The sequence below is a fragment of the Mercurialis annua genome, linkage group LG2 (genome assembly GCF_937616625.2).
Source record: "Mercurialis annua linkage group LG2, ddMerAnnu1.2, whole genome shotgun sequence".
Lineage (NCBI taxonomy): Eukaryota > Viridiplantae > Streptophyta > Magnoliopsida > Malpighiales > Euphorbiaceae > Mercurialis > Mercurialis annua.
This window is the reverse complement of record NC_065571.1, coordinates 1,631,538-1,645,024: the sequence shown is the minus strand read 5'-3', so window position 1 is coordinate 1,645,024 and position 13,487 is coordinate 1,631,538. Positions and strand designations below refer to the sequence as shown.

General features: G+C 33.4%; 3 protein-coding genes across 3 annotated transcripts; 2 read left to right on the top strand and 1 right to left on the bottom strand.

Moving 5' to 3' along the window:
- The first annotated feature begins 634 nt into the window (after positions 1–634).
- On the top strand, positions 635–2,011 carry LOC126667191 (probable carboxylesterase 18). Its single transcript, XM_050360153.2, has one exon. The coding sequence runs from the start codon at positions 825–827 to the stop codon at positions 1,854–1,856; it is 1,032 nt and encodes a 343-aa protein (XP_050216110.1). The 5' UTR covers positions 635–824; the 3' UTR covers positions 1,857–2,011.
- A 1,002-nt stretch (positions 2,012–3,013) lies between these two features.
- Positions 3,014–8,411, top strand: LOC126668050 (3-isopropylmalate dehydratase large subunit, chloroplastic). Its single transcript, XM_050361264.2, has 15 exons — positions 3,014–3,173; positions 3,265–3,396; positions 3,698–3,868; positions 4,575–4,727; positions 4,834–4,902; positions 4,991–5,107; positions 5,442–5,516; positions 5,650–5,727; positions 5,848–5,943; positions 6,082–6,131; positions 6,999–7,053; positions 7,143–7,274; positions 7,626–7,673; positions 7,793–7,951; positions 8,106–8,411. The coding sequence occupies exons 1-15, from the start codon at positions 3,123–3,125 to the stop codon at positions 8,244–8,246; spliced, it is 1,527 nt and encodes a 508-aa protein (XP_050217221.1). The 5' UTR covers positions 3,014–3,122; the 3' UTR covers positions 8,247–8,411.
- A 1,011-nt stretch (positions 8,412–9,422) lies between these two features.
- On the bottom strand, positions 9,423–11,920 carry LOC126668051 (auxin-responsive protein IAA13-like). Its single transcript, XM_050361265.2, has 5 exons — positions 11,347–11,920; positions 10,593–10,894; positions 10,154–10,271; positions 9,922–9,983; positions 9,423–9,831 (listed from the first exon to the last, which is right to left on the bottom strand). Exons 1-5 carry the CDS (start codon positions 11,556–11,558, stop codon positions 9,782–9,784), a joined length of 744 nt encoding a protein of 247 aa, XP_050217222.1. The 5' UTR covers positions 11,559–11,920; the 3' UTR covers positions 9,423–9,781.
- Positions 11,921–13,487: the final 1,567 nt, after the last annotated feature.

Sequence of the window (13,487 nt, the reverse complement as noted above, 5' to 3'; positions counted from 1 at the left end):
GTTAAGCATGCAGTTGGGTTCCTTTGTAATGTTGATGCAGCTGTTGCTTTCGGTGCAGATTATAGTGCAGGTTTAATAGGAAGCTTGGATCCGAGAGTGGCAGAAGCAATTGAATTTCGAGAAGTTTTGAGTTGGATTAAAAACAAACGAATTTTCCATGTCCGTATTGAATCAGACTGTCAGGAATTGATCATAGGCTCATAGCGCTGAAGCATCTTAGGAAGGATTTCATCATATTTTTCTATTGATATTGTAACAAATTGCATTTCTTTATTAAGCTCTATGGATCTTATCATGTGATAAGATTTTGAAGATGATTTTTTATATATATATTCTCTTCCAAGTTTTATTTTTATATTGTCAAAAATCTTATCATGACAGAACATCTACCTTTGTTATCCTTTTCAATAGAGAGTGTGTTACACTCTCTTAAGGAGGGTTCGATTTTGCATAGTTGTGGGTCTGTTTGATCCAAAAATGCTAGAAATGGCTCATTTGATATTTCGTGATAAGTTGAGGGGGTGAATTGATCCTTTGTTGATTTTTTTATTGTCCAAAAACGGAAAACTTATCATGACAGGTCACCTACTTTGTTATCTTTTCAAATAAAATCTATTATTTTTTCAAGAAATTCATACGAAATGCCATGCTCGATAAATGGAGTATTAATTTAATAGTACTAAATCAAAATACCAGATTCTTCTGTTTTTGAGCATTTCTTGACCACATGGTATTTCCATAACTAAATCTGATCATCTTCTTCTTCTCTGCTCTATAATTAAGTGCCCAACCCCTAGCTTTCAGAAGATCAAATTCAAGAACTAATGGCTTCAAATCCAAAGCTTAGTATTCCATGGAAGATCAAGCTGCATATATCAACACTGGCCTTCGGTGTTGACATCACTCGTCGTTCCGATGGCACAGTCAACCGATTTCTCATGAGTTTATTCGATGTCAAATCACCTCCATCGAATAAACCAATCAGCGGCGTCACAGCCACCGATATCACCGTCGATAAAGCTCGTAATCTCTGGTTCCGCCTCTACACTCCAATCTCAGACGGAGACACTTCCAGTACCAATACCATGCCGGTTATTTTCTACTTCCACGGCGGTGGTTTCGCTTATTTATCAGCCGATTCCAAGCCGCTTGACGAGTTCTGTTACGGACTCGCTCGCTTACTCTCTGCTATTGTTGTCTCCGTCAACTACCGGCTCGCTCCTGAGAATCGTTATCCAGCTCAGCCTGAAGATTGTTTCGATACTGTAAAATTCATCGACGAAACAACGTCGATCCTAGGGTTTCCGAGCTATGCAAATCTGAAAAACTGTTTTCTTGCTGGAGATAGTGCAGGAGGCAATTTAGTTCATCATGTTATGGTCAAAGCAAGTCAACATAAGTTTCGCAATGTAAAACTTATCGGAGGAATACTAATCCAACCGTATTTCGGAGGAGAGGAACGAACCGAATCGGAAATTAGACTTTCCGGAAAAGTTCCGTACGTTACGATGGACCGTACAGATTGGATGTGGAAGGTTTATTTGCCAGAAGGATCCGACAGAGACCATCCCGCGTCGAATGTTTTCGGGCCGAATTCCGAGTATAATTCCGGACAGGAAATTCCGATTCGGATTCCCCCGAGTGTAATTTTTGTTGGGGGATTTGATCCGTTAATTGACTGGCAAAAAAGGTACTATGAAGGGTTGAAGAAATTAGGAAAAGAAGTAAATTTGATTGAATATCCGAATGCTTTTCATACATTTTATGTGTATCCTGAGTTGCCTGAATTTTCATTGTTTATTAACGATGTTAAAGATTTTATGCAGAAGCAAATTGTAGCAGCAGCAAATAATTGAATTTTTGTGTTTTGTTTGTTGAATATGTATTTGAAAATGATGTATGAGTAGCAGTTGGCTTATAAATGCTGATGATGGGTTGGTTATAACTAAAGATATTATGTACTTGTTTGTCTAGATGTTTCCATAATTCAAATTAAATTGTGAACTTTAAATTTTAGAATCAAATTGATATCGAATTTAATAGTAATATTTTGACTCGACTCTATCACACATTATAATTAAAAAAATGGCTAAATTTTGCAGTGCCAAAAGCCAATTAACTACTTTTTATTTTATTTATTTTCCTAAATATTAAATAATTATAATTTATTTAACTTTTTTATGTTATAAACAAAGTCATGTTTATTGAAAAGTGTAATCAATTTATTTCAAAATGAAAATCACACTAACTTTAAATGAAATATAAAGTAAAGTTTGACTTTCATATACTCTCCATTCTAAATGTATGATTATGTATGATTTTTATTATCCAACTCTTTAAATAGCAAAGAGTTATAAGACATATACTCATATAGATTCAGATTTAAATAATACAAAATTGTCAAATTCTAATTGTTTTTATTAAAAAAGTTTATAAAATTGACTTTTGTTTTATCTTTTCCGTCAAGTTCAGAGTGTGAGATAATCCTTTGTTTCCAAAAAAAAAGGGTTAACACGTCAAAAGCCCACGTACTTTTTTATTTATCTGAATTTTTAAAAGTTTGTTATTAAATAGATTCTTATACTATTTGCTTTTTTTAACAAAACCTTTAATGGATTAGAATTATGAACATGTGACTAAATTATCATTAAGTGATTAACAATTTTTACAATCAAAAGTCTCTATACTCTCATATTTGTATTTATTTAGTCTTTCTCTAAAAAAATTAATAAGCCATGTATTTATAAATTTTTCATTTTTAAATCGGTGATGTGACATATTCACCAACGTGTCAAGTCATTTTAACATTTAAATTTGATCTCACGCGCATTTCATGGGGAGACTAGCTTGTTCATGCTCCATTTTGTAAAACCTAGAAATTCAAAATAAATTTATAAAAGAAATAGATATAGATATTTTTCTAAAAGGATCAGATAAACATAATGTTAAAAGTACAAGGACTTAAAAATAAGTTTGGCCTAAAGAAAATGAATAAAGAACAAAAATAAAAGGACTCGTCAAGACCACAAGTCTGCTAAACTCAATACGAGCCCGCCTCGACCGAGCGCTGTACACAACCGCCTCTATATCTCAAAGCTACCCAGAATCTTACAGCTTTAATCATGGCTTCCTCCGCCGTTATTCCCCCGTCTTCATCTTTTATCACTAACAAGGTAATTTAAATTTTGTTTTCTATCTTCTTTAGTTATTTATGTTATGGATTTTGCTTATTATTGATGAAGATTTGACTATCATTTTGTGCAGGATCTGTCTGCTTTTTCTTCACCTTCACTGCCATTTTCTTCAATACCCAAATGCAAGAAATCGATTTCCAAGAGAATTGTATCCGTTATGGCTCCTCACCAATCAGAACGCACGCCTGCCACCACTGGTTCGGTAAGCTTACTTATAATTCATTTTTAGTTCAATTACAAGGTTTGGATTGGAGGGTTGTTTTTTTATTTTTGGTTTCTGTCGAATTTGATGTTTGGTTATGTGTTTTTTTCATTAGTTTTGGTGTTTTTTTCATTAGTTTTGGTGTTTTTTTTTTTATAACCGGGGAGGGGAGAGCTCTTGTAGGAGGAATCGAACCGACGACTTAAACAGTTGTCGCGTAGCACTTATACCATTTGAGTTATAGCTCGTCGGTTGGTGCTTTGTTTGTTAATTGGATTCTTTTTTTGGGTGGGATTTGCAGGTGAAGACTGCAATGACAATGACTGAGAAAATATTTGCTAGGGCCTCTGAGAAAGCTCAGTTGAGCCCAGGTGAGAATGTTTGGGTCAATGTTGATACCTTGATGACTCATGATGTTTGCGGCCCGGGTTCCATTGGTATCTTTAAGAGAGAGTTTGGGCAAAATGCTAAGGTATGCTCTTGTTTTGCTTCTATTTTTAAGGTTGGTTTATGATTTGATTGATTTGATTGAGTGAAATTAGTTGAGACTTTTGTTTAGTACTTATTGAGATTACTGCTCAGTCACTTCATTGTATGAAAAGCATTTGAATGTGCAAGTTCTAATTTGGTAATCCTGCACTGCGTAATCTTAAAATGAAGTTTAGACGACATCATTGGACAGCTACACCCCTTCTTTTTTTTCATCTATTAGAAGCTGAAGTTATCAATACATGATAGTCTGATAGTCCTCTTTGTCCTTCCCATTTTTTGTGTACTTGCATGATGCATCGTAGAATAGGGTTGTTGTCATATAAATTCACGAGCTATACACGTTTTTGCATTTTAATCACGTTTTTATAAAAGTTGGTAAATACACCGACTATCATTTCCTGGTAAACCGATATGCCGATTAAAATTCTGGTGAAAAATGATGAAGTGGAAGCAGGATTTTCGAAACAATGTGTTTTGATGTGAATGACGTGGCCAACTCTGGCTTCCCTAACAACTTTCAGAAAAAGTGATTAAATTGCAAAAACGTGTATAGATTGTGAATTTATATGACAATAACCCTTAAGAAAAAGATAACACACATAAAGAAAAGAAAGAGAAACCTACGCTTTCCCTTTTGCTATACTTGACATTGACGCTACCAATTTGACTTGCTATTTCTTTTGAAGGTTTGGGACCGTGAAAAAATTGTTATTATACCGGATCATTATATATTCACTGCCGATGAACGTGCAAACCGTAATGTGGATATATTGAGGGATTTCTGCCAGGAGCAAGATATAAAGTATTTCTATGATATTAAGGATCTTAGTAATTTCAAGGTACAATATCATGATTACATGCTTAATCCTACCTATTCTTTCAAGAGATCTACTTTGCTGGCCTTCTACTAACAACGGAGGGGAATTTTTCATCCTCTCATTTCAGGTTAACCCTGATTATAAAGGTGTATGCCACATTGCTCTTGCTCAAGAAGGTCATTGTAGACCAGGAGAGGTGCAATTTTTATCTGTAGTCATTGAATTGTCAAAATTTATCTCCTTATACTGCAGAAAAAGAATTATTTATTCATTTCCATCCTCAGGTTCTTTTAGGTACAGACTCTCATACCTGCACTGCTGGAGCATTTGGCCAATTTGCTACTGGAATTGGCAACACGGATGCAGGTTTTGTATTAGGCGCTGGGAAGCTCTTGCTCAAGGTTTGTAATCTTTGTCTAACTATAGAGTTATAGACTTTGATGCATCTTTTAGATATTCTTTGGACTCCATGAAGCTCGTGACTTAATTTCACAGAACCAGAATAGTGGATGCCTATTATTTAACCAGAATAAATCCCTGAGCATTTTTTTTGTAAGAAAAGACGTCGGTTATATACTTAATTTCTTAAAAGAATGAATAAGAACTTGATTGTAAAGAAATCATACAGAATTCGTCATGCATAAATTTTCTGGATGTACTATAAAAGTTGCTTATTTGATGATATTACACTGGCGGGTATTGATTTTTTTTGTTTTCCTTTACCTTGAATTGCAGGTGCCCCCAACTCTGAGATTTGTATTGGATGGTGAAATGCCTGATTATTTACTCGCAAAGGATTTGATTTTGCAAGTGAGTATACTCAGTAACTCAGATATGAGACATTACTTGATTTAGTGTGCACACAACTGCCTATTGTGGAATAAGCTTTTTTTGGGGGGGTTTATCTATTTTTTTATACATAAAAGTGATTTTCTCTTTACAGATTATTGGTGAAATATCTGTCTCTGGTGCAACATATAAAGCAATGGAATTTGTTGGCACAACTGTTGAGAGTTTAAATGTGAGTAAGCTCTGGTTTATTTGCACTAACAAAGTGTAGCTTGTCAGAATTTATCTGTGTAATTAACACTGCATGAGTAGATTTTCTTGGTTGGTGGTTCTGATTTTCTTTTATGTGTAGATGGAAGAAAGGATGACATTGTGTAATATGGTTGTTGAAGCTGGGGGGAAGAATGGGGTCATCCCTGCTGATAGCACTACATTTAAGTACCTTGAGGTATTATAGATACATTCTACATTGTTTTTTTAGCTTTCTTGAATCTACGCAGGGAGATAATTTTTTTTATGTTTATCGCATTATATGATTATTGTTCCTTGCAAAAAGACTTACCGGACTATCTTTTGGTATGAACAGGATAAGACTTCTGTTCCTTATGAACCTGTTTATAGTGATGAGAAAGCAAGGTAGACTTCTATTTCTGATGGCTTCATTTGCCAAGTTGCAACTCAAATTGAATGCTCTTTTAAGATTCTGTTCTGAGTCCTGGCCATTATATGTTATAATAAAATGTATGGTTTTGTTGGTGCGTAACTAAACTTTCCACATGCAACAAATATGACAATGCTGGGCTTCGAAAAGTTTGCATCTTCACAGTCATCACATCAAACAACCTATACTTTAACTTCTTAACATCAAGACTGATTTGCTATTTTCTGCCTGTGATGTACTCCGAATCTCGCTTTACTCTACTAAGATTACTGATTTTATATGTATATTGCTTGTAAATTTATCCCAATTTATGGTAGGTATGAAATGAAAATTAAACAAAGAAAGGGTCAACGCGCCCCCTGAACTTGTGACACGGGGTCATCTAACCCAATTTATACTTTTTGAGCAACTAACCCCAAAACTCTTCATTTTTGGGTCAAATAACCCGATAATTTATATTTTTATTTTAAAAAATAGATTTAGAATAATTATATCACAACAATTAGGGAAATATCTACTTACTTTTTTTGCATCCCTCGCATCCGATTTGTATTTTACACGTTTAAAAAAATATAATTATGGGGTTATCTGACCCAAAATTGAAGAGTTTTGGGGTTCGTTGCTCAAAATAGTATAAATTAGGTTAGATGACCCCGTGTCACAAGTTTAGGGGCGCGTTGACCCTTTGTTCAAATTAAACCAGTAGATCGTAAATTTCGTTGACTTTTCTAGTACCATAGAAATCAGTTTCTTTTTTCTTTTCAAATTGTTAGTGGTAAAATATATGCTATTTGTTTTCTGTGCTAATTGTGTTTTTGTTGTGTTTTCTTTTTTGCTCCTAGATTTCTGTCTGAGTACAGATTTGACGTCTCAACACTGGAACCAGTGGTGGCAAAGGTGTCTGATAATATACATTTCCCATTAGACTAATTTTCTCTTTGTTTTTGGCTGAATGCTCTTTTCTAACTTCCCATGTAATTTTGCAGCCTCATTCTCCTGATAATCGTGCTTTAGCAAGAGAATGCAAAGATGTCAAAATTGACAGAGTATATATCGGATCTTGTACTGGCGGGAAAACAGAGGATTTTATGGCCGCAGCTAAAATATTTCTAGCTTCAGTAAGTGCAATTTGTCTTTGTAATCTTGTTATCATTAAGTTGTTATCTAATATGATTTTCTTTTGGCTTAATGGTTTAAAAAAACCAAACCTTAACGGGTGCGATCAATTTTAACCAAACCTTTCAAAAATGCCAAGTTTAGCCTATTTTGCAATTTTAGCTTTTAATTATAGTTATTTTTCAAATTCGATTGAATTTCAGCCACAGAAAGCCCCTCCAAGCGGCAAAAAATCACTTTTTTTTCCAATGAATCTGACTCATGTAACTAGCCAAGCATGCAATACAACACATTTAATTGCTGCATATATCTTTCCCTCTCGGGCTTCATCTATATCTTTGGTTAATGTGCAGGGTCAAAAGGTCAAGGTTCCCACATTTCTTGTGCCTGCGACCCAAAAGGTCGGTACTGTTTATTTCTCGTGTGCTTAACTCGAGGTTCACAAATGGATGAAGAGTACTTTTGTTGTAATGTAAATAAGTATGCAAAATTAACTGTAGTTTTATTGTAAAATTTGCAGGTTTGGATGGACGTGTATAGTCTCCCAGTACCAGGATCTGGCGGGAAAACTTGCTCTCAAATATTTGAAGAGGCTGGTTGTGACACGCCTGCAAGTCCTAGTTGCGGTGCTTGTTTGGGAGGACCTAAAGACACATATGCACGTATGAACGAACCAATGGTAAGATACATTTTGGTTTTTCTGATATTAGTACACTGGCAGGTCTCTTGCTGGTGATCGGAGTCTGTCCCTTTGACAGTAGTAATGTGTCGTTTTTTCCGCTATTGGCACATGGGTACTGTTTTACATTTAACGGTTTTGAGTGCCATTTCAGGTCTGTGTGTCGACGACAAACAGAAACTTCCCGGGTCGTATGGGACATAAAGAAGGCGAGATCTATCTTGCTTCGCCCTATACAGCAGCAGCATCTGCCTTGACTGGTTATGTTACTGATCCACGAGAGTTCTTGCGGTAAGCTATGTTACTGCTTATTTAATAGCATTCCCGCTGTTGGTGTTTTTTGAGAGATTATGTTCTTCTGATGTATTTGCCTATTTTTGACACGTGATCGGAACATTTTCAACCAAACATGTTGATTGTATACGAGCTAATTAATATAAGCACAATCAAACATTACTCATCCTTATAATAAATTAGAAATAGCTAAAATTAATAATGCTGTCACCATTTACAAAATATGCTCATAATTACAGTTGTGTGGTGTGCATTCAGATTGATCCATATTGAGATTTTGCCTTCTCATTTTCCAAAATCGAATTGAGCTAAATTTATAAGAACGTTAAGTTTTCAAACTGAACTTTGATTAAGTTCGTCTTTTTTGGCACGGTTTGTACTAAACCTGAGTGAACCGGCAAAAAGAGACATTTTCACTATTTTACAGTGAAAGATATGTATGGAAACCAGCAAAAAATGTTGGTAACAGATCATAGAAAGTTCATAAAGTAGCCAAACATGAGCTCTTTTTACTGATGGGATTTTTCATTAACAGTTCCCTAATCAATTGTAATTATATAAAGGGTAAAAGAAATATGCAAAATGGAACACAGTCTGTATGAAAATAGAGTCAAAATCCAAATGATTGCATAATCTTGCCCACCTAGACTCATTTTTTAGGGCAGTATCTTTTATTGTCAGATTATGTTAGAAAAATAGGCATAAATAATCTGCTTTAAATCTTGTTTGTTCATTGATGTGTAATAATAAGTGTTTTTTGAATATATGAATCACCAAATTAGTGTGGTCATTTACGATTTTACCGATTCAACCACCAAGTTAACCAGTTCAACCACCGGTTAAAAATATATATTTACATATAATATTTAATATATATTAAATGTTTTTTTAGAACAAGTCTACATGTTTAAAGTGTAGTCACTTCACTTGCATAAAATTTTAACTTGCTAATGAATTAAAAATTAGTAAATAAATCATACTCTAGTTCCTAAATAAGGAACCAAACGGTTTGTACAGTTTACCGATTCTTGCAGTTGTTTCCGGTTTTAAAAACTTGAACCATGTATTCGATTTTTAGAAGAAAATCTAACCAAAATGACCTTAAGCTGGCTATGCTTTCAATAAAATACATTAAAAAAAAACATGAACACCCAACATTATAAGCAACTCAAACATCTAAAAGAACACACAAAAATAGCATTAAAAACTGAGTTCACTAGCTAGATTGTAGCAAGCTCCACTCTAAATATATCAATTACTCTCATATTTACAGTATGAGAAAACAGCAGTCAAGCGTGCAAAAGCCTGCGTGCGGCGCTGTATATGACAACGACAACAAAACTACTAACTTCAATATCGCCTACAAAGTAATTAAAACCTTAAGAGCCGAGATAAAGGCCAAACGAAGAAAAGAAAAACTACAAAACCAAAGAACAAAATTTAATTGTTAAGAGCATTATGATAATTCGCGGCTTCTGTGTTTGATTTCAAGCTGTCTGTGAGTTTCATCTTTCTGGAAATTTTAGCGCTGATATACTATATAGGCTTGCTTCTTCGTGTTCTATTCGTTTCTTGAAATCTTGGAGCTGCAATTGAATTGGTAGAAACTAGTATTAGAGGGTTAAGAGAAGCAACTATACAATCTTGAATGTTATACTTGACAACTTAATACATACCAAGTCCATTATCGTCCGAGGTTCTCATGATTCGAAGCCTTTTGACAGAGGTAACGAACATCCTAAAACAAAATGAGATTGAAATAGTATGATTATTGAAATTGTTTGATCTCATAGAACAAAACAGCTCAACAGACAAAAAGGAATGTTTAATTAGCAGCAGCAAACTTGATTTGATTATTAATTTAAACTGCATAGAACGAATTGGACCGTAAAGAAAACATAACCATACCCCCATGGAACATCTCCGACGAGCATCCAGTCTCCGTCTTTATCTTCATATGTCAGCACAAACTCCGAAGAGCCTTCCAAAAGTTTTGAAGGCTTCATAGCTTGCTGCTTCTCTCCAACTGATAAACAAGTAGAATCCAAGTTTAAATTTTTTAGCCAGAATCCTTTAAATGGTTCATTGCTGAAAAATCCCTTAATGACATAGTGAATACTACTAAATGAGACTGGCTAGAGTTGTAATTAAGTCAAGTCGAAATACTATTAGACTCGATCTTGACTCAACGATAAACTTCAAAATTCTACTCAAACTTGATAGATTTTTATTTTAGCAAATTGACCTCGATTTCGGTAGAGTAATTGAGATTCAATTCTGACTCGACTCGACTTAATTATTCGATTTAACGAGATTTGATGAATTAAAAAAAAAGAAGGGAATTTACCAAGCGAAGTGATGGAATGAAAAAACATATCTTCCAAAGATTGTGAAAGTGTATCATAAGAATTATGAGCATTCAAATCAATCTTCCTTCCAATTGGAACACCATCCATATTCACCTTCACAAAACCAACAAACCCTAATTTCTCATTCCTATTGTTACCATTCTTTTTCAAAACATCTTTGGAATTATAATCTTTTTCAATAACAACTGATTTATCTTCTTCAGATCTTGATGCCTTAGCTTGGTTCACCAAACTGTTCATCCTATAAGCCCTTAAAGGTGGCCAACCCACAACCTGCTGACTGCTCCAACAAAGCAAGAAAATAATCTATTTCAATCATCAACCAAACAGAGATTAAAATAATTACAAGAATTAAAAAATAAATTGATGTTATATAAATTCACAAATTATACCATATTTTTGCAATTTAATCACGTTTTATAAAAGTTGGTAAATATATACACTACTACTGTTTCTTTGGGAAACTGATATACCGATTGAAAATCCGGTGAAAATTGATGATGTGGAAGCCGGACTTTTAAAACGCACCGTTTTGATGTGTGAATGACGTGGCCAACTCCGGCTTCCACATCATCAACTTTTAACGGAGTTTCAGTCAAGATCGATTTACCGTTGGTATTCATATTTATCAACTTTTATAAAACGTGATTAAAATATAGAAACATGTACAGTTCGTTCGTGAATTTATAAAGCCAAAAAAACAAGAAACAAAGTCACTATTCATTCACTGACCTAGCATTTGAAACAGAATCAGCAGCTCTCTTAGTTCCAGAAACAGAACCACCACCAAACAATCTCCCTCCACCACCAATACTCAGGCCAAGACCCAACTCCAGCTCAGCCTCAACCTCCACCGGAGAAGACACCACAGACTCATTTGTCGAATCCTCACCACCACCACCACCACCACTACCACCACCAAGCAAAGCAAGACCACCTTTCATATTAAGCTCAAAGAAAGCAAGAAACTAAAGAACCAGAGACAAATTGGTTACTATATTTTGCAAGAATCAAGAAAATAATAAGTTCAAAGAAATGAATAAGTTTTCAGTTTTCACAGAGAGAAAAAGATTAGGGTATTGTATTGTAATGGTGGTGGAGAGTGTGATGATGATGATGGGACCCCTATGTTTGTTAGTGCAGTGAGCACTCTTTAATTTATTTTCTTGACATGATCATCATTATGTTCCTTCTTCTTCTCTTTTGTGTTTGTTTGTTGCTATAAAACTTGGACAACTAGGAGAAAAAATGAGTGCAAAAGAGATTATTGTAAGAAAGGAATTAGTTGCTTGGGATTCAAGTTATTGTTGGACAAAGTTGCATAAAACATGTTTTCTTGAATTATGGGTGTGTTTATATTTGTTGTTTCTTGGAATTTATCATTAGCATTTTGAGAAAAAGGCTAAGTTTATTATCAAAACCAATGAGCTAAGTCTCAAATAATATAAGCACTAGGCATCAATATGCTAAGTCAGTGGGTTTAATTTTTTTCGCTCCGTCCTCTCCATTTATCAATAAAAAGTACTATAATGTACACTCATAAAAATTTAGCAAACTATTTTTTTATATTCATATATATTCTAAATACGTAATTTGGATATTTTTGTCTGTCAATTTTACAAATTGAAAAAATTATATCTAAATCTCAAATTACTATTTTTAGAATTTATTTTTATAAACGTTTGATTATATGAATGATTATTTTATTCAACTGGTCTTTTATTTCAGTATTTTGAAAGAGTTATGTGTGTTTAAAATGAAGATTATGTGCTTGAAAATTGATTTAAATTGAGGATTCAATATGTTTATTGTAATTCACAAAATGACGGACCAAAATGTTCAAAATATTTTTAAAAAGTATATTTGATAAACTAGTAAAAATTATAATACAAAAAGAAAAAGTTATTTTGCCTATTTATTTCAGGTATCAAAGGGAGGTGAATTATAGAATCTAATTGGTTAACCAATGTGGTCTATTTGTATTATCACATTGTGAAAATTTATGTATGTTTTGAGACGGAATAATTTTTTTGTGAACCTAATTCGTCACGTAAAATTATAAACCATTCATTAAATGTTACACATGGCGTAATTAAAAATCATATCCAATCAATGGTATTTAATTTTAATAAAAATATCACTTATTTATATTATATTTATTGATTGGGTATGACTTTTAATTACGCCATGTGTCATGCATTCAATGGACGGTTTATAATTTCCCGGGGCGAAATAGGTTCACGCAAATATTTATACTCGAGACGAGTCATGAACATACTAAAAATCAATCACCTTAATGGTCCGAGAACGAATTACTCCTATTTTATACTAGCTCATATATCCATTTAACTTTGAATAAGTCAAAAGCAATAAACTTTAATTGTTTCTTAAATTTTTTATTTTATAAAGGATGAATAAGAGTTCAAAAACTTCATTTCTCTAAATTAAAAATAATTTTAAAGCTGGATAAAAATTAAATATAAAATTTTACCAACATCATGATGCCTTATATATATAAATTAAAAAGCAAAGAATTTCTAACTTTTTATTGTTTGGAATAAAAGAAAGTTATAAATTTAGCTTTATGAAGATGATTTTTAAATCAATTATAGGGTAATAAGATATAGCAAATATGAACCGCAACTAATTAAAAGTATTAGGATATTTTTTTCTTCACCATACTATGTCCTCAAAGCACTAAAATTAAAATTCCCAAATCTAAAGATGATGATTATGAGCTAAAATAAGAATTAATTAAAGAACAAACCAAACTTTAACTTTCCAGCTTAAATTGGTGTTATTAAAAGCATATGTTAAATTATAAAGGTTGAGTCTTTTTACAAAATTAAAAGGCTATTTAATCTGATATTACT